This window comes from Perca fluviatilis, chromosome 10 (genome assembly GCF_010015445.1).
Source record: "Perca fluviatilis chromosome 10, GENO_Pfluv_1.0, whole genome shotgun sequence".
In the NCBI taxonomy this organism is placed as follows: Eukaryota; Metazoa; Chordata; class Actinopteri; order Perciformes; family Percidae; genus Perca; species Perca fluviatilis.
In genome coordinates this window covers 23284110-23308750 of record NC_053121.1, presented here as the reverse complement: position 1 = coordinate 23308750, position 24641 = coordinate 23284110, and the positions used below count along the sequence as shown (strand labels likewise).

The 24641-nt window shown below is 40.5% G+C and overlaps 1 protein-coding gene across 5 annotated transcripts; it reads left to right on the top strand.

Moving 5' to 3' along the window:
• The first annotated feature begins 687 nt into the window (after positions 1 to 687).
• On the top strand, positions 688 to 23432 carry si:dkeyp-115e12.6 (centromere protein F). Of its 5 annotated transcripts, none has more exons than XM_039813394.1 (19): positions 688 to 789; positions 2609 to 2699; positions 2899 to 3076; positions 3394 to 3590; positions 3814 to 3917; positions 4843 to 4907; positions 6043 to 6307; positions 10745 to 10938; positions 11641 to 11766; positions 11985 to 12113; positions 13892 to 14014; positions 14927 to 15062; positions 15467 to 16923; positions 17902 to 18771; positions 19126 to 19442; positions 19608 to 19707; positions 20260 to 20869; positions 21073 to 21204; positions 22871 to 23432. In XM_039813394.1, exons 3-18 carry the CDS (start codon positions 2915 to 2917, stop codon positions 21189 to 21191), a joined length of 4974 nt encoding a protein of 1657 aa, XP_039669328.1. In that variant the 5' UTR covers positions 688 to 789; positions 2609 to 2699; positions 2899 to 2914; the 3' UTR covers positions 21192 to 21204; positions 22871 to 23432. The 5 variants fall into 5 exon arrangements, with proteins under 5 accessions (XP_039669328.1, XP_039669331.1, XP_039669327.1 ...); XM_039813397.1 differs by having other exon boundaries at positions 693 to 905; positions 6046 to 6307; XM_039813393.1 differs by having other exon boundaries at positions 693 to 905.
• The last annotated feature ends 1209 nt before the right edge of the window (positions 23433 to 24641 follow it).

Genomic DNA, 24641 nt, shown 5'->3' with positions numbered 1-24641 from the left:
CATAAAGCCCCCTTTCCTCCCAATATCTGTGTCCACTGTCCAGCATTTAATAGCTCAAAATTTGATTGATTTGAAACCATTTGATTGGTTTATTTGATTAACCATAACATGTATGCACAGTATCAGCAAAGGAAGTCTTTAAACTAGTTTTTCACTTCTTTCAATTTCTGGTAGGCTAATAAAGCAGGCGCTACTTCTTAATGTCAGTTCAAAAGTAGCGCCTATTTCCATATTACCAAGAAAAATACAATAAATCAAATTACAGTATCATAAAACGTGTATTAGTTAGTTTTTCTGGAGGACACCGGCTGAAAAAAACTGATAAGTGGACCATGAGTTAGGCTAATCGTTTTTTTTTCTCATGACAGCAACTTTGCCCACTCTTGCCGAGTTGGTAATGTTGCCTTGTCTGAAACAAGGGAACGGAAATTATAGCCAATATGAATATGTAGGCTAATGCCAATGCAGAGAGTAATCAGATACTTTATTGTAAATACCTCTCTTCTGCCTTGTTCTCTGTCAAATATTAAATTTCGCTGGAATTGTACGATTTCATGTGACAACTAAAAAATGATTGATGTTTCACAGATTTGTGGTGAGGTATAATTGTCGCTAGAGGTCATCAGAGGTTCACGCCGCCGCGAGGACTTTTCCCAAAACATTCCCCTGCTACGTCATTAGCATTAACCCCCACCCTGCCTCGGCCTCGTGCCACAACGACTGTTGGCTTGTCAGCTGAACTGGACGCGCTGGTCCTTGTCTAAGAAGATATGAAAACTGTCAGTTAAGGTCAGTTGTTCTGGTCAAAGAAGAAGAACTGGGGGCTGTTGATATCAGAGCAGCGTCACGGGTCTGCGCCTCCCTGGCGGCTCGCGCCCTTTGTAACGTTAACTCTAAAGTGAATGGTAAGTAGCTTTAGAGTGGGGTTAGCTTGTAGCATCAGTGCTAGGTTAGTTGTCAGTCATTGAACGCTGATGGACAAAGCACCAAAGGTCTGGCTCAACCGGTCATGGTGCGGTTCTGGCTAACTCGGTGGCCGTGTTCATGATGGACGTTAAATTGAAAGTTTTTGGAAGTTGTCAGTTAACGTTATTCTGTTTGAACCTCGTGATACAGCACAGGCCAGGGTCCAACCTCTGGATATCTAAACTAAACCTGCTCTTATACATTAGTTAATGCACATTTAGTAAGAAGGGATAATTAACGTTAATTGTCATGTGTTTATGTTTTTAATTGATTTCTTCTCTCTAATTTTACTACGTTTTGTGTTTTTTGTCTTCTTGTTTTTATTTACCCAAATATTATCTTGCCACACTGTTTAGCTTTCTGATGTTATATTCACCTCTGGATAGCCTGCTTTTGCCTTGCTTTGTCTGTCAAAGCACTTCAGTTCAGCAACTCAATTTTTGAAGGTGCTATACGTTATTATTATTATTATTATTATTATTATTATAAACATACATTTTTATAGATTCAAAGATGGGTAATCATTATTTTTTATATATACTGTATATTTTATATGATTCATTTAGCTAGTTTTAGTGCCTATTTTCCAATATCTCTGAGGTCAGATATTAAATACTAATCTACATATATAGTATATTTATTTATTTATAGATTAACAGGAAACATGGGGAGATAGCAGGGGGGGGGGATGACCTGCCAGAATCCAACAAGGGATGTTGCAGGTACATAGTATGTGTCCACTAGGTCATGGGAACACCTGCTTGTCTCTATCTTGATAAGTACCGTAAGTGGACTGTGAAAATACTTGTGACAACAATGGAAAAAGCCTAGCTTTACTATTGTTTACTTTTTATTCTTATCAATATATTTAAATCTCGTGAAACTAGACTAGAGCCGAAACAATAGTTGATGACAGAAAATGAATTAGCTATAATTTTCACAATTGATTGAAGTCAATTATTCAGTACCATTCTCTGGTATGATCTTCTTTAACATGAGGATTTCAAGTCCCTCTACAAAAGTGATATTGAACAGTGTCCGTAGCCATTTAGGTGTCCTAATGAAATGCCTATTTCACTAATGGATCTGCCAGTTTAGTTGAGTATTTCTGCCGCTCTTGTTTTCAGAAATGGGTAAACCCAGTGACGCAACCTGTGAACAACAAAAACTATCTGACTGGTGTTATGGTGTTATTAGCCTTGAGGCTAGAGTGCATGGATGTCAAAATCAGGCTTTTCTTCATTCCAACAATCTGTTTTAACTCTGCTTGTGTTTGTGTCCATTTGTTGGTGTTAACCCATATATAAAGTGCTAGTAAATACTAAAACAATTGCATTCACATGCAATTATGTCATTTTAGCAAAGATTGCATTTTTTACATGAGTATGTAACTGTTGTTGCAGAAGTTTGAGAGAAGTGATTTTATTTTTAACTTGAAGTGCTCTTGGAACATTGCAGGCAGTCTGTGTTGGAAAACACTGAGTCACAGCTGCCCAGCGGTGACAACCAGCGTCTCCCTGAAGGATTAAAGCCTTAGCAACATAACATATTCAAGACAGGACACACAGCCAGAGGCACTTATGATTGAAACAAAAGCTACCTCCGTGTTACTTAACAGGCCTGTACTTCCTCTTTGTTTCAGACTGTGTTTGCTGGTTGCTTTACTCCAGCTACTGACTCCCATGGCTCCAGGAACTTCCTGATTCTGGATCTGTCAAGCAGTAATAGGACAGGTCAGCTAGCAGGTTGTCTCATGGATGCATGCATTTGAACACAAATGGCCATCCCAAGTCCTCAGAAACCAAGTTGCCTTTAGATTAGAAAGGAAATGTCCCCCAGAGTGCCCTATAGCGCAGACAGACTAAATATCCAGAAGTAAAACTTAACTTGTATTTGAGTTTTTGTGCTGATATTGTATTCCCACGCTGTCAGGCCCAGGGAAAGAGAGATGAGCTGGGCTGAGGAGGACTGGACGGTGGGGCTGTCTGGACGGGTCCTGCAAAAGGTGAAGGAGTTGCAGGTCCATCAGGAGCGACTGTCCAGAGAGAACAAGCAGAAACAGCTGCAACTGGACAACATCCATACAAGCCTCGAAAAACAGACTGTCAAGGTACACGCAGCCATGTTGCTTTATGGCTAACACTTACTATAAATGGGGCTGTTCCCCACAAAATAAATTAGTATGACAAATATAGGCACAATTGTTAAATACAACACTATCATCATATTTGGTGCAAAAAAAACATGAGCAATGCAGTTGAAAAAGGCAAACTTTTGTAAATATTATGTTGTATAAATATTTGATTACATGTATAATCCTGCCATACATTGGCATAGTCAATCATCTCTGACAGGATTTATTTCCATTTTTTTTAATAATCCTAAAATATGTACCTTTCCCTCTCCTTTTCTTTCTCCCCTGCCAAGTATGAGGAGGTCCGTGGGGAGCTCCAGAGTCTGCAAAGAGAGCTCCAGAGTGTTCGACAGGAGGCCAAGGCAGCAGTGACCAGCAGTGACCGCCTGACCCAGGAGCTCCAGACCAAGCAGGCCCAAGTATGCTCTTTGGAGGGCCAGCGAGATGCTGCTCGAGCCCTCAACAACAAACTCACCCAGGAAATCAAAAGGTAAGGAACAGAGGACTGGCATTTATGGACTCCAATGAAAATGACCCATTGTAGTTTTTATTTTTATTTTTTTCCCTGATACCTCTGCAACATATGGGTTTTGGTTGACTTTTAGATGTGATGAAAATGAATCAGTTTCCTTAACGCCACTGAACTCTTTCCATCTGTTTCTTATTTCTTCTCTCTCTCTTTCTCTCTCTCTCTCTCTCTCTGTGTCTGGCAGGCTGGAGGCAGAGCTTGAGAATCTGCAGAATAGCAGCAGATCGGCAGATACTACTCTGTTTTCTACACCCTGCTGGAATACAACCTCACCCTGGGAACACACTGGTACAGTCCTGTAACTTTATGACTCCTGTGTTTATTTTCTCTTGTGGTTTCTTCTTTTCATTGAATTACTGTATAATAGGGCTGTACCCGACTCAGAATTTGTCAGTCAAATTGGATTAGGCTGTTCGATAAGAATATTCAACAATTTGTTCCTTTTTATTCAGTTTTATTTTATTCAAAGTAAACACGCCAAGTTAGCCATCCCAGCTAATGTGTGCTAACCTCTTTAGCCGAAGGTAAAACAAAAAACATAGAGAAAAGCACACTTTTATTAACTCCAATATGATAATGGCAGCACATAATGCTATAGCTTCACCTTTTCCATTTTTACCCTTCACAATAAAAGCCCAACTTAAATTGAGAGCATTTAGCTAACCCAATAAAATAGCTTGCACTACGCTAATTAAATTTTTTTGTAGACACTAAATCAAACGAAAGCCAGAGACTATATCATATTAAGTTGCTGTGAGCTTCTAAGAAGAAGGAAAAAGATCAGAGCCTGACCGGGCAAGGCCTCTCTCCCGAGTCCAGGCAGCTGCTTGTACTCGTAGTTGACCTCTTCACCAAACAGAAGGGATGACTTGACGTAGTGGAGTGATTTCACCCCAGAGAACAGCGCTCCTCTGAAAGACAACTAGTCGACTGAGGGGTCACCGACTTATGATTCGAATATTCGACTTTCAGGGGGCAGCCCTGCTGTATAGTTTGGAAAATCAAACGGAATAACAGCATGACTCCCAGATGAACAGTTATAAATAAACTCCCTCAGCTACTGTCCTTTCCCAACCCTTCACTCTCTAAGGACTCTGTTATATATTCTCTTTCCTCTTTTACCATTTTGTATTACTGCTGTTGGTTCTGTTCAGCTTTGGTAATTGGCTTTAGGTACCAAATCCAATCCATATGCTGTGTTTTTGCCCTGTAGGGAGCAGGAAGCAGGAGAGGCCAGGGCATAGAGATGAAGGACAGAGCCGGGCGCTTCACATCCGAGTAAGTACCAGCATGTTTTTATGCTGAGCTATGCATAGGCTAGTTCAAGACAAATGTGGGTTTTAGCTTGAAGCTTCAGTTCTCTACTTGTAGGAATTGGCTTACTTCATGTCAGTTAAACAGAACTTCCTTTCGTCTTTCTTTTGTATTTTCTTCATTCCAACTCACTTGTATTATTTCCTCCACTAATTAACTAACTACTAATTAACATCTGTTTTCATTGCTCCTTGTTTAACAGCAACGTGCACTTTCTTTAGCCAGGCTTTATGATCTTCCTAACATGTTTGTGGTTCAGCTCATTTTTTTCTATTGAAGACATCCATCTTTAAAAATGTCCCAAATTCTCGGGGGGAAAAAAGCTCAGTAATGTCTAAAAACAGCTTTGCATTGTAATTTTGAGCAAATTATGCTCAAACAGGAGTAAATTGTGTATTTGTTATGGACTATTTTCAGCTCCGGATTTGGTGCACTAGCGAGTATTTAGGCAGCAGGATTGCATATGTGGGTTTGACTCAAAATAACCTACAGTGCCCATCCATGTTCATCATAATGAAGGAACATGTCACTAAGTGCAATGATGTGGCTCCTTGATTGTTTTTGACAAGAATGGAAGTCTATGGAACAGAGGAATACGCTATATCAGGCTTTGGCTACAGAGACAGTATTTGGTAGGAGCATCAGGTTTTGGTGTTTTCATGGTGTGGTTAGGGTTAACAATAAGAAAAATATAGAATATCACCAGAATTATCCTTTTTTAAAACAAGTTTTTCCTACTTGTGCACTGCTAAACTCCATTATACTGTAATGTGTTTGTTTAACTATTGTGGCAGTTTACTCTTCACACCTGATCTGTGACTTATCTCTCACCTTCCACACTCTTTCTTTTGTTCAGAAAGTGTTTGTCATAATCACGAATATGTGGTGAGGCTGTACAGAGTCAAATTTATACTTAGGAAGCATCAAGAACATAACAGCAATGAGTCATTCTTTGGTGAAATGCTGTTTAAGTCAAAGTGAAAGAGCTTGAGCCCTCAAGCCCTGTTTGTAAATTATCCTAATGTTGTTTCTTGTTTGACATCCTGTTAAGGCTCACACCCTCCTTTTCGCTTTATCCTTTCTGCTGTCCTCGCTTCAGCAGCAGCTTCAATTCTCCGAAGTAGGCACAGCCTCGTTACCACAACAACACAACAACAACACACCCCACCGCCATCCGTCCAACCAATCGGACACCTTCTCCACTCCCTTGTCTGCATTTCCGTGGGAACGGGATGACTCGAGGCCAGCAGCCAGGAGACCGTCCCCCTCTGCTCCCCAGACGCCCTGCACTGATGTCATCAGTAAAGGCCAGCAGGAGCAGAGGGTTTATGGGAAGGAGAAGGACCACAGGACAGAGACAGACAGTGAGTGATGTCAAATGGTCAACATGGTATTATGGCACGACTGGCTGTCGCCCATTTGCAGTTTGAAAATATAAACATACAGCTGAGCCCAGCAGCCTGTGTCCTACAGCAGGATTAATTAAGTTAACTAGATAACTGTACTAAGTTAAGACCAGAGGCCTGTCCTACGAAGCAAGATTTGGCGTTAACGAGGTAACTTCAGTGTAAACCCGGGGTTTTGTGTATCACGACGGTGGATCGCTTGTTACCAGGTTAAATTACTGTGATAACTTATGCGGAACACCTAACCTGCTCGGGAGCAGGTTATGTTAAAAAAAAAAAAAAAAAAGAGAGAGAGAGAGAGAAAAGAGAGAAAAAAAAAAAAAAAAAAAAAAAAAAAAAAAAAAAAAAAAAAAAAAAAAAAAAAAAAAAAAAAAAAAAAAAAAAGAGAGAGAGAGAGAGAGAAAAAAGCTCATAAAGAGAGAAAAAAAAAAAATTAAAACATTTAGAGACCGACAACCCTGTTAACATTCCCTGATGGGTGTTTTTATGAAATATATAGATTTTCCACAGAGGGAGTAACATAAGTAAAATAATTTCCCCCTGGGATTATTAAGGTATTTCTGATTCTGATTAACGTATAGGCTATTTGTGGGCTTCTTGAGCCGTGTGTCACCAATGCTCACATTGGTTTGAATTATGTTTTTATATTTTGTATTTGCTCTCGCGATCGCTTACCACTGCCAGGGGTGCAACTGAAATAATAGGCTAAAGCAACTACAGTATATGGAAAGCTCAAGTGAATTATGGTCAGATCAGACCGATAAATCATATTTTCATCGCCATCGTGATATGAACATGTGCGCTGAATCCATCGTAAAAGACTGCCTGAAACGCCATGAATGAAATTTAATATACTTTATTATCATTGTATGGACACAACAAAATTACGTTTGTGGCAACCAGTGCAGCAGCAGTAAATAAATAAAAACAAAATGGAAAAAACTATGGAAAAATCATTTTATTTAGGGATGGTTACTGAAACCAGTATTAAATGGGCCCCAGGGCTAAAAAGTATTTATCATCACGCTGCAGCTTCTCCCCTGCTTTGTATCGAGGCTGAGCTCTTCTCACACACAGGCACCTCAACAGTACTTGTTACATAAGAGGTTGTGTAGAACTCACTGGCTCAGCCACAGACTCTTGTGTTTGCTCCCAGGCCAGCTTCATGATGTACAGTGGCTCTTAGTACACTTTTAATTATGAACACTCCTCTTTCTCTCTGCTCCACTCTGTGTTTGTTCAGAGGAGGAAGGGGACCGTTCAATGTGAAACAATACATGCTTCTTTTAGCTGCTGGGATACAGAGGGGGAGGGAAGGTGCAGTGCTTATATTAGGTGTGCTTTTTTGCTGGCTATTGCTGCTGTGTTTTGTATCATGCTCCTCTCCACTGTCATCATTGAAGTCACACATGTATATGCTGCTGGATTTTATTCAGATTTGCTTCTTAATGGGGTTGTATTTGGTAAATGTAAAAATTGTAGAAAACAACAGTGGGTTCTTTTTAGATTAGTAGTACAACAAATTGTGATTACAATATACAAATATATACTAAAACATCATTATTCTTTATAGGCAAGTGAAGATGGTGATAACGGTAATATTTATAGATGCTTCAGAGTGTAGCAGCTCTTCACTTGAAAGGTTTAACAGTGTTGTAATATTAAAGGAACCGAAAAAAAGCTACAGGGCAACATATCGGACAGACATTGATTTCATCCCTTAAAACAGCTGTGGTCGTCAGTGAGCCAGTCTGTATGGATTGACCTCAGATTGAACTATGGATTGGATTGAACTGTGTGTTGTTGACTGTTGATGGTCAGTTGTAAGAAATTAGGGTATTCTTGCTGATAATGATGATGCTCATTTTAGGGAAAAAGTAGTTAAAAATGTGTTTTCCCAGTATTTCCTATCCCCTGGTTTCTCTCTGTCGCTCTCCACCCTTCCCCAATTTAAAGTAAAATCCTTCCTACTCTAGGATTCTAATATTTTTACAACTGTAAGTTTTTTCCATTTTGTTTTTATTTACTGCTGCTGCACTGGTTGCCACAAACGTAATTTTGTTGTGTCCATACAATGATAATAAAGTATATTAAATTTCATTCATGGCGTTTCAGGCAGTCTTTTACGATGGATTCAGCGCACATGTTCATATCACGATGGCGATGAAAATATGATTTATCGGTCTGATCTGACCATAATTCACTTGAGCTTTCCATATACTGTAGTTGCTTTAGCCTATTATTTCAGTTGCACCCCTGGCAGTGGTAAGCGATCGTGAGAGCAAATACAAAATATAAAAACATAATTCAAACCAATGTGAGCATTGGTGACACACGGCTCAAGAAGCCCACAAATAGCCTATACGTTAATCAGAATCAGAAATACCTTAATAATCCCAGGGGGAAATTATTTTACTTATGTTACTCCCTCTGTGGAAAATCTATATATTTCATAAAAACACCCATCAGGGAATGTTAACAGGGTTGTCGGTCTCTAAATGTTTTAACTTTTATGAGCGCGCATCTCTCTCTCTCTTATTTATTTATTTAATATATATATATATATATATATATATATATCTCACCTAAAGGATTATTAGGAACACCATACGAATACCGTGTATGATCCTATCAATATGGGCCAACATTTCTAAGGCCGGTTACACACTGCCTGCATGGCGTTTCTGTTGCGTGTCAGCTGTGTGGATTTTTCTATGTCTTTACACACCAGAAACGTGTCTGACGCGGTGCTGCTGCTGCTAGCCTTGTATGTTTTGTTTGTTACACATGTATGTTTCCCATTGATAAAATGAAATACCATGTTAAACATAAATATATACTGATTTGATTACAGCAAAGACAACGTCAGCAGTATTGACGGGAAAATAGGCTACAGAATATTTCCTTCTGTATTGACAGGTGCAATATTAGAAAATCAATAAAACAAATTCTTCTTTTTTTAATTACATTAAAAAACTTTCAAACATCAACATGTCATTTATTAATATGTATTTGTGTCTAAATTACATATAAACATCTTTTCCGATTCTATTTTGCCTGGAAACGCTTCCAACACGCTTGCGTGTCGCGTGAAAAATAGGCGTCTGTTCTATTTCTAGCAGGCGTGCGTTTTCGGCGCGGCTCGAGCCACGCCTGAGACGTGCGTGTCACGCAGGCAGTGTGTAAGCTCTAACCTGTTAACATGAGAGCCAAAATAAAAACGGACACGCCACGCAGCTGACATCAATGACACAAAGAATGAAGGCAGTTCTGAAGGCGAAAGGATCCATGTAACAAGGCATGATGGATCCATGTCATTCTGTTTACGCCAAATTCTGACTCTACCATCTGAATGTCTCAACAGAAATTGAGACTCATCAGACCAGCAACATTTTTCCAGTCTTCAACTGTCCAATTTTGGTGAGCTCATGCAAATTGTAGCCTCATTTTCCTATTGTTAGTGGAGATGAGTGGTACCCGGTGGGGTCTTCTGCTGGTGTAGCCCATCCGCCTCAAGGTTGTGCGTGTTGTGGCTTCACAAATGCTTTGCTGCATACCTCTGTTGTAACGAGTGGTTATTTGAGTCAAAGTTGATCTTCTATCAGCTGGAATCACTCGGCAATTCTCCTCTAACCTCTAGCATCAACAAGGGATTTTCGCCACCCAGGCCTGCAGCATACTGAATGTTTTTCCTTTTTCAGACCATTCTTTGTAAACCCTAGAAATGGTTGTGAGTGAAAATCCCAGTAACTGAGTAGATTCTGAAATACTCAGACCAGCCCGTCTGGCACCAACAACCATGCAAAGCTCAAAGTTGCTTAGATCACCTTTCTTTCCCATTCTCACATTCAGTTTTGAGTTCAGGAGATCGTTTAGACCTGGACCACACCTCTAAATGCATTGAAGCAGCTGCCATGTGATTGGTTGATTAGATAATTTAACAGGTTTTCCTAATAAGTGTGTGTGTGTGTGTGTGTGTGTGTGTGTGTGTGTGTGTGTGTGTGTGTGTGTGTGTGTGTGTGTGTGTGTGTGTGTTGTGTGTGTGTGTGTGTGTGTGTGTGTGTGTGTGTGTGTGTGTGTGTGTGTGTGTGTGTGTGTGTGTGTGTGTGTGTGGATATGTAGTTAGAGGACTGTCTGTGCAACACACCCACTTTGAGATTAAGACACAGATTTACAGCCAAAGTTGCAATATGTTCATCAACATTGTATCTACTAATCTTAATGCAACTTTATATCCCTGTAAGTATTGAATTCCTGTTGTTCTTTTTCTTAGTCCCACATTGGTTTCAAATGTTGAAATGTTTGTCTTTCTTAGGGTTGTACTTAAAAGGTGTTTAGGTGAGTTGATGGGCTTAATAACCAGCATGTCTCTGTGTGTTTTGGTCCATCTACCAGCATCTTTATCAGAAGTGCGGAGTCGTGTAGCTGCTCTGGAGGTGGAGCTGTGTGCGAAGGCCGGGATGTTGAAGTCTATTCAGAACGAAATGGTGCAAAGCAAAAAGGAGCTCACAGCCAGGGAGCTTAGCCTTCAGAAAGCCCGCGACGAACTCAGCCTGGCACACACAGGCATGGCCCAGGAGAGAGAACGGGTAAAAACACATACTATCACAGCTCATACAACTGGTGGTGCTACTACTACTGAAAACACATTGTGTTAATGTTCTGTATTTTCCGTAAGCCCTATTAGTTTTGTCACATAATGGGTGTTGTCCTCATTTGTCAAAACATTTCTCTTTGACCTTTCTGAAAATAACAAACATGTTGGGAATATTTTACTTGTTACACAATCAGTTATTATCGGGCACTTTATAAAGGTTGTTGCTGGAAAAACAGTGCCCTTGTTCTATTCTTTGGTGTACAACAATCTAGCTAATATTTTGTGAAATCTAACCTTTTGACAAACAATGTACAGTGCAGAGGAGAGACTGGGAGAAGCTGCCAATTCTCCAATTGTCTTGTTTGTTAAGAGTAACTAGGCTAAGCTCTCAAAGTGTTGGTGCTTTCCTGATTTCAGAATGTCAAATGCAGAACCCTAATCAAGCATCACAAGATAAAAACAAAGGGAAAACAATATAACACATCACTTAAAAGCAAGTCGATAAAATAGGTTCAGAGAAGTGACTTACATATACAAAGAAACAAACATGCCCACAAATTTGACCATTTGCATGTACACTTTAGAATAATTGAATGCGTGACAGTAATTGCATGGTATTTTATCTGTGTACACAATCTAAGCCCAAAGTTGTCTTATTGTCAATATTAAAGAGAGCATGATGTTTGTGTGGCAGGCATCAGGATGTGAGCAAAGGCTGAAGCAGCTACAAGAGGAGCTGAAGTGTCAGAGGCAAAATGCAGAGAGCAGCCGACTGCAACACCAACAACGCTCTAAGGAGCTGGAGAAACAACATCAGAGGGTGAGATGGATGAATGGGTGATATGGACAGATGGCAGATTGAGAGAATTAAAAGAAGAGATTTGGAGAAACGGCTAAAGGAAGCGAGAGACATTTTCAGATGTGTCTCAAACTTGCTTTTTGTTTCGTTCCACTCTTAGAATATATATATATATATATATTTTTTTCCACTTTACAGTTGAAGATAGTGACTCAGATTTTTGTGTGTGTTGCCTCCAGGATTTGACGGAGCTTCAGAAGGAGAGGCAGTGTCTGGAGAAGCAGCATCAGCAGGAAGTGAATAAGCTCAACCAGGAGCTCCAGCAGGCAAGGACGCTCCACAACGCCCTGCAGGCCCAGGCTGACAAGGTAAATATACACACATGGTGCACAAACTCATACACATGAATAAGGCAAACTAGCCTTCTAGTGTGCTTTTTCATACAAACACATTTACCAAGATAAAGCCTTTTCAGATCTGTATCAACACACTGTATTTTGGTTCATATGTCTGATCAGTTTTTTCAGTGTTTTCCGGTTTCTCTTTCCTGCTTTCTCTGTCCCTGTCCTTTCTCCCTCTCTCTTTCTCCTGGGACTTGTATTATTTAATCCAAAGGTCAATAAACTTATCTTGCTTCTTCTCCCACGCTTGCTTCTTTCCCTTGTTGTTTTCTCTCACTCTCTGTTTCACTCTCTTGCCCTCTGTGTTTCTGTTTCCCCCCCCCCCACCCGCTGTTCTCTCTGCTTCGTCCTCTCCTCTTGGTTTCTCCCCAGTGGAAAGGTTGAGCTGCGAAGGTAATGACCGTGTGACTACGTTTGAAGGTGCAGAATGCTTTGGTTAAAGAAGCGTGAAACAAACTCATAACTTGTGTGTGTGATAAATAGCCAACAGTTCATAGTAAGGGAGGTGTAAAGGCATGGCTGCAGGATAAGGATGATGGTAGATGAAGATTTGTATGATGGTGTGTTGAGGCAAGTTGCATGAATGTAGAGATTGAGGAATGTGTTTGCGCTTGAAGACATGGTGTTGTAATTTTTGTTTCAATACCCTTTACATGAAGGAATGCTGTGGTATTTATTTTTGTATCAGCAAAACAATAATACAAAGTTTAATCTCAGCACAAGCGTGAGCCCATTTGACAAAAACCTCTTGAAAGAAAATCTATGCTTTTAGACATGGTGTAATAAGTGAGCATTCATTCAACCCGCAGTGTCCCTTAAAACCTTACTGTAAGCCCTTTGTAAACCACACAGATGTTATCTTGTTATATCTGATAAGGCTACAGAGAGTAAACACACAAAAGAGGCACAGTTTGTGACCCAAGTGACACATTTACACAGCTCTTTGTGAAATTTGTGTTCACAGTTTTCAAAGTTGCACACAAATGACAAAACACACAAAAAAACAAAAAACGTAATAAACTACTTCTGAGAAAAGTAGTTAAACTGATGACATGATATGACATTAACTTCAATCACTAAATGTACTGTTCTTGGCATAATTAGAATTGGGTCAATGAATATTGTAGAACAAAGCCCATATTAGTGGCAGTAGTTGTCTACTTAATGACCACAGCAAAAACCTTCTCTAAAGTATAACTTTAGAAGTCAAAGCTTACAGTGTTGAACTGCCACCTTGTTCGCTATTTTATGTGCACTGACTGTACATGTTGCTTTTTCCAACGTGACATGAATATAGCATAAGACACCAGAATAATAACTCTAAAAAGGCTGAATAAAGTAACCCATTTGTAGTTAGTAAATGTAATGTGATTACTAAAATAGGGTCAGTAATCTTATACAGCAGCACTCCACAATAACGCTACCTTTAACACTGTTCACTTGTACCATGACATGAGAATTTGATATGAGCACTGGTGGGAAGCCGATCATCTTGTTTAGTCTTCATCACTTTCCCCGGAGAGGTAGACATTAGACACAGCTTATGCTCGCTATTGATCACTGATTGCTCTCTTGCTTCCCCTTCACTGGTCCTGATTCCTGCTCCTACAACAACATCCATTCATTTCTTAATTTCTTCTTTGTTGTTTTTACCTTATCTTTTTCTTATATCCTTTCCCTCCAATCTTCTTTGATTTCAGTTTCCCTGTTTTTATTAGCTACTGAGTCATAATATCCTCTATCAGCTGTCTCTACAGAAGCAGGTGTTGGACAAAGAGTTGGACACTCTGAAAGAGAAACTAAAGTGGACGGAGGGGCAGCTGCAGGAGAGCCAGAAGAAAGAGGCACAGAGACAAGCCAAACTGACGGTAGCACACACAGACACAAACCCCCTAGTGATGTTCCGGAGTTTAGTGAGTCAGTGTCTCACTTTATTTAATTATTCATTAGCTGTGGGTATAAAATGAACTCCATACATTTTTAAACAGCATCTTAATGTGCTATATTTCAGTCCATGATTTTTATAATAAGTAAACTGTAAATTAATTATAAGTAAATTGTGGCTTCTTCAATCATCCAGCTGCATTATTATGTTTTAATAAAGGTGTAGATGTGGGTGTATCATTTCACAGAGCTAGAAAGATGAGTTGTCTGATATTAATTTCTTAAATTGCCTCCCCCAATGAATGAACCTTCATTCTACTGTACTCAAAAAAGCCCAACTGTACTATTATTATGAATCTGGATGGTGAACTGCTGAACTTGCACACAAGTAAAGCATTTGCAGAAGCTTGGTTCAGCCACGCTGCGGAGGATATAACACTCCAGAGTAGTTTGTTTGTGGCAGTTCATTACATGTATACCAGCTTGCATCATCAGCATTAATGCTGCCTTTATCTGTGACTTGTTTGTGGTTTGTTGCTATTGTGACACTGTGCATAGCTGTCAATACAAAGCTTTTACAAAGTTATTGTTTATCTGGAAGTCCTTCTGCACAAATACAATTACCCAGGCAGGTGCAAATCAAATTTGAACTTCCGACAGAATTATACCTGCTTCTTATATAGTTTTAAAGTAATCTGCCTTATCATGGACTTCTGGTAGACATATTGTAGAGAGGCTGATGTAGAGGTTTTAATGTCAACAGACACATATTTAAAAATTCTGTCTCAAAACAGACCATTGTTATGGATAATAAAGGATCAGCTAAGCACTCTAACTAATCTGAGCATTTGACTGGATTAAATCCACCTTATTTGTATTTCTTACCCTATCATTAGGAAGCCCTGCGTGAGGCAGAGGGTGTGGCAGTGAGTCTGGAGCAGAGCAGGAAGAGAGAGCAAGGTCTGGAGGAGGAGGGGAGGAGACTGGCAGAGGAGCGAGCCGACACCCTTCGTCTTCTCAAAGAACTGCAGGGTGAGGAGCAAGCTGTGGGTGGGAGAGAGGACAAATATCATATGATGTGTACAGATGGTAATTATATGCAAATACTTGTTGACACAGGCTTAAACCAGTGTCCTTCGGTGGATGCCGGCCTGTTGATAATGAGTACTTGACATTCATGTATGCTGTACAATACATGCCATGGTAAATCCCCTCTAACGCTTAAGTCTCTTATCCCAGTGCTGCCTCCTACTGGTCAATAATGCAACATCCATTTTGTCAAATAAAAATACCAAAAACTATTCCAGTAGCGCACTTGATAAAAAGATAAGCTCTGTCTTTTTCTGCTTTTCCTCCAGCCTATAATTTCTGAATGCCTATGTGGTCTGTAGTAATCTTTTAATCTGCTGTTTGTATTTATTTTCTTTTAACTTCAGAGCAAAAGGCTGTCCCAGCACCCCCTCAACAATCTGTCCAGTTTTGCCCCGTTGGACAGAGTTTCTCCCCTCAAACTTCTTACTCTCTTCATTCTCGACCATCAACTCACATCAAGGGGCCCAGCACCACCACCCTAGCCGAGCAGAAGAGGGAAGAGGATGTGGATAAGAGAAGGGTAGAGATTACAGCATCTTACCCCTCTGACAGAGAGCCGGGAGAAGGCATCGACTCGGAAGACATCAGCAACCTTATCGCCCCAGTCTCTGAGTGTTTACAAAGGAGACACAGAAGAAAAAGTAACGAGGAGAACAAAAGTAGAAATGAGGCGATAAAGAGTGACAGCTCTGGGACAAACGAGCACTCCACATTTGATCAAGTAATCTCTAGTTCCTCTCACTCTGCTGCTGGTACGCCCACTAACACCTCTATGGATGATTCCTCTAAAAAGACTCCTTCTCTCAAGGCCTCTGAAGACCTCAAAAGAGAGAATGCCACACTGCGTTCAGAGCTAAATGATGCACGTGAAGAACTGCAAAAACGACTTGAGGACCTAGAAGCCCAACGACAGGCCGAGACAGAAGCCAGGACCCGGCTCAAACAACTCAGCCGCAAACGTGCCAGCCAGGCTGTGGATAAGGACGAGCAAGAAAAGGAATGGAGGGCACAGCTGGAGAGTGAGAGGGCTGAGACAGAAAGGTTGAGGAAGGCCATGGCGTCATTGGAGACAGAGATGAAAAGAGAAAGGGAGGAAATAGAAAGGAAGGAGCGAGAGGAGGAGGAGGAGGAGGAGGAAAAAAACAAAGCACTAGAAGACCGGGAGAGTAAATTGATAGAACTTAATATCCAGCTAAAGAAACAGCTGTCAGAGGTGAAAGCCCAGCTGGCTTTAGAACAAGAAGAGCGAAAGAGAGAGGAAGAGGAAAGAAACCAATTAACAAACACAGACATAGATGTAAAGGAGGAGTTGAGCACAAAACTGGAAGAACTCAAAGCTGAATTGGAAGAACTGAAGTGCAGCAGAGAAGAAGACTCACTGGAAGAGGAAAAACTCTCCGTTGCCAACAGCCCACTGACATACCTGACACTCCATGATGATGAGCTCAACTCCAACATTGTTCGCTGCGACAACAAGCTCCTCCCTTCGCCAGAGAAGCACCTCCTCTTCTGCCAGTCCACCAACCAACGCAACATGCTTGTATCTCAGGCCACAGCAGACCTCATCCAGGAAGAGCGAACAGTGATAGATCCAGAATGCTCAGCTCTGGAAGACGACAGACAAAACTATCTGAAAGGGTCTTCCCTGTCAGACCACAAAAGATCACTTTCTGACCTCCAGAAGGTTGAGCCAGCCTTCTCAGATTTGGCAAAAGAGGTAGAGCGCCTTAAGAAGGAGAATACAAAAGAGATAGAACGTGCTAACCAGTACCAGGTTAAACTGGAGGCCCTGCAAAGCCAGGTAAGTGATGTGATGGGATATACAGTTAAGTACTTAGGTTTGTCCAGCCAGAGTTAAACAATGTACTGTATATTGATAAGATGCAAAGAAAACTGTTATATACTAAATCATAACACTTGCATTGTAAGTAGTCCTCTCCATCTAAGTGTTAAACTTATGTCACTTATTGACCGTGATACTTGGGTTTTGATAGCCGAATGGTGTTGTGATGTAGAGGAATAATATTTAGGTATTGTTGAATAGATATGACTTATTAAAATGGATTTATTAAACATGTTTTTTTCTATATTCTTTCTATAGCTGTTTTATGAAAGCAGCTAGCCACTCAGTGCAGAAGTCAATAAAACATACAGAAAGTTACAGCAATAAATACCATATACAAAAAAGTACAGTACACAGGTTAGTGCCAACATCACTGGCATTGCCTAAATTTCACCAAAACCATCTGAGAAACCAGTGCGAAAAAGAAGCCACAAACTAGGGGACCAGGCCAAATTACATATTGTTAAAAAACCCAATCATTGATGGAATAAAGACTTCATATATTTGTTATTGCCACCTATGGAAATAAACTTCCGTCCTGATGGAAGCAAATACAACTCTTTGTGTAAACGGTACTGGGAGTCCCGTAAGATGACCTGATCTTTCTGTGTGGCCCTCATTTACAGGTAGTAAAGATAATTTAAATGCACAGCAGTGACTTTAAGGCATGCATTCACAATTCTTCCTATTAGGCTTTGGTTTGTAGCTTGTGGTTACCAAATCAACAGACATGATTTGAACTGACTCAATAAAGGAAGCATACAACTTTTTGAACAGTCTTGTCAACACTGAAACCTGAGCATTCTTAGGTTTGTCGTTTTTAAATGGGCTGTGTAGCTGTTCTTAAAACACCTTAAAGTTCTGGCTGTAGTGGCTTATTACCCATTTATCTTCAATGTGTTCTCTATTTGTGCGTCCTTTTTATTTTCTTCTCAGGTGACATGTCAGACAAAGCAGCTAACCACGGCTTTTGAGAAGCAGAGTCAGTACATCTCTGGTCTTTTAGTTGAGCTGCAAGAGAAGGAGAGTGCCCTCCTTAGCCAGGGAGAGGAACTGCAGCGCTACAAGCAAGAGCTGGATGCACTCAAGGCTGAAAAAGAGGGAGCGGATAAGAAAAGAACAGATGAGATGACTGTCAAAGTGGTGGAGGATGGAGAACAAAAAAAAGAGACACAAGATGAGAGGTTGGTGGAGAACTCGAGGCTTCAGGCAAACCAGGAAAATAAGTGTGCTGTCAACCTGCTTACTACAAACTCTCTGGCCGACGGTGACTCTGATGCACAGAGAGATGCAGGTCAACTAGAAATTGTTACATCAGATGCTGAAAGACCAGCACCCAATGGTGATGAATCAGACAGTGAAGCCCTATGGTCAGGGGAACAGCATCCATGCGCTCAGCCCAAGACTCAGAGTAACAATGACTCTGCTTGTGTCATGGGTGAGACTGAGTGCAGTCAAGATGGAGAAACCACAGACGTGGTTGCAGAACTACTTGCTCTCCGACAGGAGAATCAGCTGCTGAAACAAAGAATAGAGGGCTTGACTGTCTCAGACACCAGGAGACCATTATTACACGCTGACAGTGAGAACCAAGAAGACCCAGCCAAGCAAAGCCAAAACACAGGAAATGCTGCTCTGTCCTGCTTGGTGGAGCACAGGTCACCCAGTGTGCCGAATGACATCACCACTGACGCACGGCAGTCACTGTTGCAGGATGTGAAAATGAGGGAAGATGGGAGGACTACAAAGGCTGAAGAAGAGCTGGAGGCAGTGTCTGAGCTTCAGATCAACCGCCTACAGCAACAGGTAGTGACAGTGTACTACCTCTTAATGTCACAACATTGATCTAATATGACATGTTTAATGAATAAAAAGTGACAAAAACAGTTTGTTAAGTAATTAACAGACAGGAAAATTAAGGAGTTTGTGATGTAGATGTTGATAGTCTTCACTGGGAAACTGAATTCATGTCCTTCCTTTGAATTGAATAGATGTGCGTTATATTACATCAAAAGAGGAAAACATTTATCTTATTTATTTTCCACCAACATAATATTGTTCCCAGTTTCTGCATTACCTTGTAAATGATTTGTGTTTTTCCTAAGTGAGTTTTATTTTGAACATCTGCTTGATGTAGTCTGTCCTTCCACTCCTGTCCAGGTGGAGGAGCTGCAGATGAGGCTACGGACTCTCTCTGCAGAGACCCAGCAGCAGGCCGGGGAGCTTGTTATGTGGAAACTGGCCTCCCAACCAGCACCAACATTCGACCAGTTCCTTCCCAACACAGACAAACTGAGTGAGACCCTGGACCAGATATCCGCTGTCAGACAGTCACAGTCAAACCAAAAGACTGGCCAGGTTCAGGCTTCTTACCTCGGTGTTCAGGAGAGCCCTAGTAATGTGACAGTCGTCAGACAAGATGAGTTATTCCTCTCCTGCCCCTCCAACAAACTGCAGGGTTGCATGTTGTTCTCCAGGTAACGTAATGAAAAATACGGCAATAACTTACATTTGAAGCTTGTGTTAAATGCATGTTAGTAAAGTGATTATGTATATATGTACAGTTTAATGTATGTCTGTGTATATGTTTCTGTCTTTTGTTTAGCTTTGAATTACCTTTTTTGTTCTTGTTTTACCACAAGGCTTCAGCACAGCAACCTCCTTGAACCAAAGAGCCCCCATCGCTCTAAAAAGACTGCAGCACTTTTGGAATACGATCAGGACTCTGCCACACTTGACAAGGTAATTTGTTTTTAATCATCACTCACTTACATACCAGACCACCATATGTGTTTTAGGCTCTTTATATCAGGGTTTTATAAAGAGATCATTTTTAGTAGATATCGCTAAGTAGTGGGGGTGGGACGAGACACCCAGCTCATGAGACGAGACTCGAGATTGGGTTCACGAGATCAAGACGAGTAGAGATTTTATCACTATTTTACAGAAAACTTCAATGAAGAAATAAGACTGGAAAAATAGTCATTTTATTCAAAAGTCACAAAATGAAAACCGAGCACTGAAAGGTTTTGCCACAAACTCAAATGACTAGCTTCTCTCCTGTATAACTAACAGTTACACTGTTACTTATTCCATATGTACGTGAAGAGATAGTCTCTTCACTCAGAGAACCAAGGTTTCCAATAATAAAAAATATTAATGAATTCTTATAAAATGATTAGGACATTACGGACCTGACAAATACATTTTTGACTTACAGGTATTGGGCACACATTTTTGTATATGGTATGTAGGATTATGCCTCTAATTGTTCTGTTTACTTTCTATTGACAGGAGTCTGAAAAAGAAAACCTGGAGATCAATCTGTTACATCAGTTAAATACCTGTCAAACGCAACACAAAGAGGAGAGAGACACTGAAGTTATTCAAATGTCATCTGAGAAAATGGGTCAACCACATGCCACCAAAGATTCCCACAAAGTCACAGGACCAAAGCAGACCAAATCAGCTGAGTGTTACACAGGGAATCCTGAGGCCAAACCAGATGCTTCCAGAGCAACCAATGAAATAAATCCAACAAACAATTCTTCAGACAAATATGTCAGGGCAGAAATGAAAAGTGTCAGCAGTCAAACCGAGGAGAGTTTGTATCCTCGCAGTGCTCCAACAGCCTCTGAACTCTACTGTGCATACACACAGACTGAGGAGGAGGAGAAAGCTGAAGAAGAGTTAGTGGAATCACCTCCTATCTCTCATGTCTCTCCTGTCCCATTATGTGAGGGGGCAAAGTTAGGAGACAAAATGTTGTTTTCGGGTTCCTTCCCTATCCCGGCTGACCCGGCCCATCTGGCTGAAAGAATCCGCCGTAACAGGACACAGCTGTCAGCCGCCTTTGACGACACAGAGTATGAACCGTATGGACTGCCGGAAGTCGTCATGAAAGGTAACTTTGTTAGCTGTAAGTTTGTGGGGTGAAAAAAAGGAAAACATGGGGCTTGAGTATTTTTAGGTTTGTGTAGAATTGCGAAAACATGCTTCCTCTCTTTATGGGCTCTTTATTTTTGTGCTTTCACACTCTGTCCTTCATCTGCTTTCCCCTACTCCTCTTACGTATTCTGCTGTCTCCCCCCTCTTCCCGTCCTGTAGGTTTTGCCGACATCCCCAGTGGTCCCTCGTGCCCCTACATTGTGAGAAGAGGTCTGTTAGGCACAACTGCCGTACCTGTTCCTCCGAAAGACCCGAGACAGGAGGAAGAGACAGATTAAAACACAGTTACAGGTAACCTCCAGAGACGATGAGAAAACTGGTGTAGATTTGAAGTCTCAAGAGATCCAAAGGGCATGTTGAGTAATAATAAGTCACTTTCCATACTTGTTCTGAATAGAAAAAGACCAAAACGAACATTATGTTGGTTTTCCTCTCTGTATTTTCCAACTTTCCCGGCCACTTGGTTACACAAAACCTCAAGCTTTTATTTTCCTATACAAATCTTTAAACCAGAAACAATAATCATTACTTGGAGTAGGGATGGGCATTCAATTACATTTTCTTCGTCGATCATCGGGAGAATTAACGATCGACTATCGATTAATCATTAATATTTTTATATTAAAATTCATTATTTATTTAACTTTTTATAAACTAAAAATGCAATGAAAATGCAAAAATACAACGTGTTTTTCCTCGATGAGATCTTAATTACAAGAAGAACAACTTGTGGCAGTTAAACTGGAGGTTATAGATATAGATTATAGATATATGCGGTGCGGCGCTCTGAAGCAGCAGGACCTGTAGCTGCCGAGCCGGCGTTCTTAAACAAAATGTAACTCAAAACTATCAAAGGCACGGGACAAAGCCTAATAAAAAATAACCAGTAGGCTAACTCAGATACAACTTCTGCACCAGTCTACTGATGTGTGTTGAGAAAGATAAGCATGTTGACATGATCTGGGGTGAGACGCGACCGCCGAAAACAGCTGCGTTGCCGGGATGCACAGGTCGCCTACCTCCGCGCTAACTTGGCCAGCCCGGGGAACCTTATTTCGTTCTTCGTAGTGAGTTTCTACCAGTCTGGTGATGGTACGTCGTGACGAAATGTGATATGCTGGTTCCATTATCCATGTCAATGAACTTGCAGGTCCCTTGGGTAATTTTCTCTGCTCGTTGTGCATCGCAGCTCCTCCGTGCTAACGCTGAGTTTATGCTAGGTTGAGACTGAGAGCAGGATGCACCGCGGCCGCCACCGACATTAACCGGGCTCGGATACACTTTGTTTAGTGGTAGGCTACATCATTTGAGTCATGGCCGTGTTGTACTTACACACGGCATTTCAGTGTTTGTAGTGAACTAAGTCGTTTAAAAAAAAAAAAAATGTAAATGGTCCCACGCCACACTTCACCGTGTCCTCTTCATGATTACTTTTGAAATCAAAACGGAAACTCGCAGCCAGGTAACTGAGTATGGAGTCAAATATTGCCCCCGAGTGGTAAAATGTTTAATTGCTGCCACACTGTGAAATTAATTTAATTGCCTCAAGACTCACTACGCAACGCAACCAGTATTAGTTTAATCAATGACAAATTAACGTCATCGACGAAATTCTTAATAATCAATTATCGATCGTCGATTAATCATGCCCATTCCTAACTTGCAGCCCTAGTGCCCATGTTCATAATCAAGGAACATGTCAAGTGCAACGGTGTTGCTCATCGATACTTTTCAATCCTCGGCTGCTGTTAGTAGGAGCAATCCATTATTGGTTTTGGTCTTTAGCAAATTAAAAATTTCACCAGACATATCGTTTCAAAAATATAGTCACCAACAATGGAAAATATTGTCTTAAATCATTATTTTTATTTTTAGTAAAGATTTTGACTCTATCCTAAAATATATTCTTACATTTGCATGTTTTTGCATTGTTGTTGTCTATTGATCTGGTGAAAAGAACTGATCACTGAGGCTTGACGATGAACCTCAGTGATGGACGACAGCAGCCATACAGGGACACTCCAGTCACCAGCAACCTGAAGTACTTCAGACCTTCAAACCAACACAGGACCAGTTTTAAAAAGGGTGCTGCTATCACACATGGACTTTTGTGTATGTGCAGGTAACTGGGTCTGCATTGGCAGAATAAACACTTCCATTGTGTGGTCACTAGTTTATCCTCTAATTGCTGCGTGGAGACTTTGCTGTTTTTTTGCCATCACAATGCTGTCACTTTACACCCACTTTATATTTAGGTACAGAGGTATTGATTTAGTGTTGCTTGTTGATGTTTATTTGAAGTTTACAACCACTTTTCCAAAGGGATTGTTTAGTTTTGAGTGTCTCTGCATTAACTTATGGGTCTAGCTGCAGCCTACTTTGAATAAAACAGTGCCTAGTGGATGCTTTTCTAAACAAGTGCCTGTCAAGATAAGTGTGACTTGTTTTCCCAAAGGGTGAAACCAAGAGAGGCCTGTTGTGAAAATGTTTATATATATATATATATATATATATATATATATATATATATATATATATATATATATATATATATATATATATATATATATATATATATATATATATATATGAATTTTTTTTTTTCCTCCAATCCTCCAATTTTTTTTTTTCCTCCAATCCTTGAGGTGTTCTTTATGGGCACTTGTAAGTGTTTTAGTTGAAGGCCGGTGTTTACAAAAATTATGTGAAAGCATAGTGAGCATATGTGTGATGTTAGCTGTGAATATGGACATGTGTGTCCTCATCTTTGGCGTTACTGTTTGTATATATGTGAGTGTGTGGGAGAGAGAGAGGGGCGAGCACATGTCTATGACTCAATCTAACCTGCTTTGGTTTCCGCTCCATGTATGGTGATGCACACTGCGCTCCCTCTCTCCTCCTCCTGCTGCTTTTCTTCTCTGTCTTACACTAACGAGCACTCAGTGGTTGAACTTACCAAAAACTAATCATTTGAAGCTTTATTTTATGAGCAGAGCGTACAGATAAATTCAGTTGGTGTATTTGATCAGATCTAATTTATTTGAGTGATGTGACTGTTTTTGATAGATTTTGGTTTTTGCACAACAGTAGCTCACATGTTATGTACACTGTAGATTTTGTAGATACGTTTGGAGTTGATGTACAATTTCTATTATGCCCTATAACTGAGGATCTCACCACTTTTCTTGCTTATAAGGTTTGACCAGTAAGTTAAAGGATAGGTACACATTTGTCTATCTTAAAGAGCCCCTATTATGCTTTTTGACTATTTCTGTCTTTTATTGTATTATATATATTTTTTGTGTATGTAATAAATACAGAAAAACACATTTCACTCCAAATGGAGCTTTCTCTCCCACAGACGGCACTTTTTTCTCAACTGCCTAAAAACGACTCGCCCACATTCCTGTTTGAAATTCCTCAATTAGTGATGGAATTAATTAAGAATGCCAGCCCAGTTTAACATATGTGCTGCCCATTGCTGCTGGCTGAGCATGCACAGCCCAGCCAGTGGCTTATTTGAATTTGGTTGACCAATCACTACAGAGTGGGCCGAATGGGCAGTATGAGAAACATAATGTTTTTTTAACATCAAAGCATGTAAACCTATTCTAGTAGACCCCAAGAGTACAAATATGATGCTGAAAAGGAGTGTAATATGGGCTCTTTAATACTATACTCACATGCCCACATGTACATTGAAAAAATGACTGGTTGTTGTAGTTGTT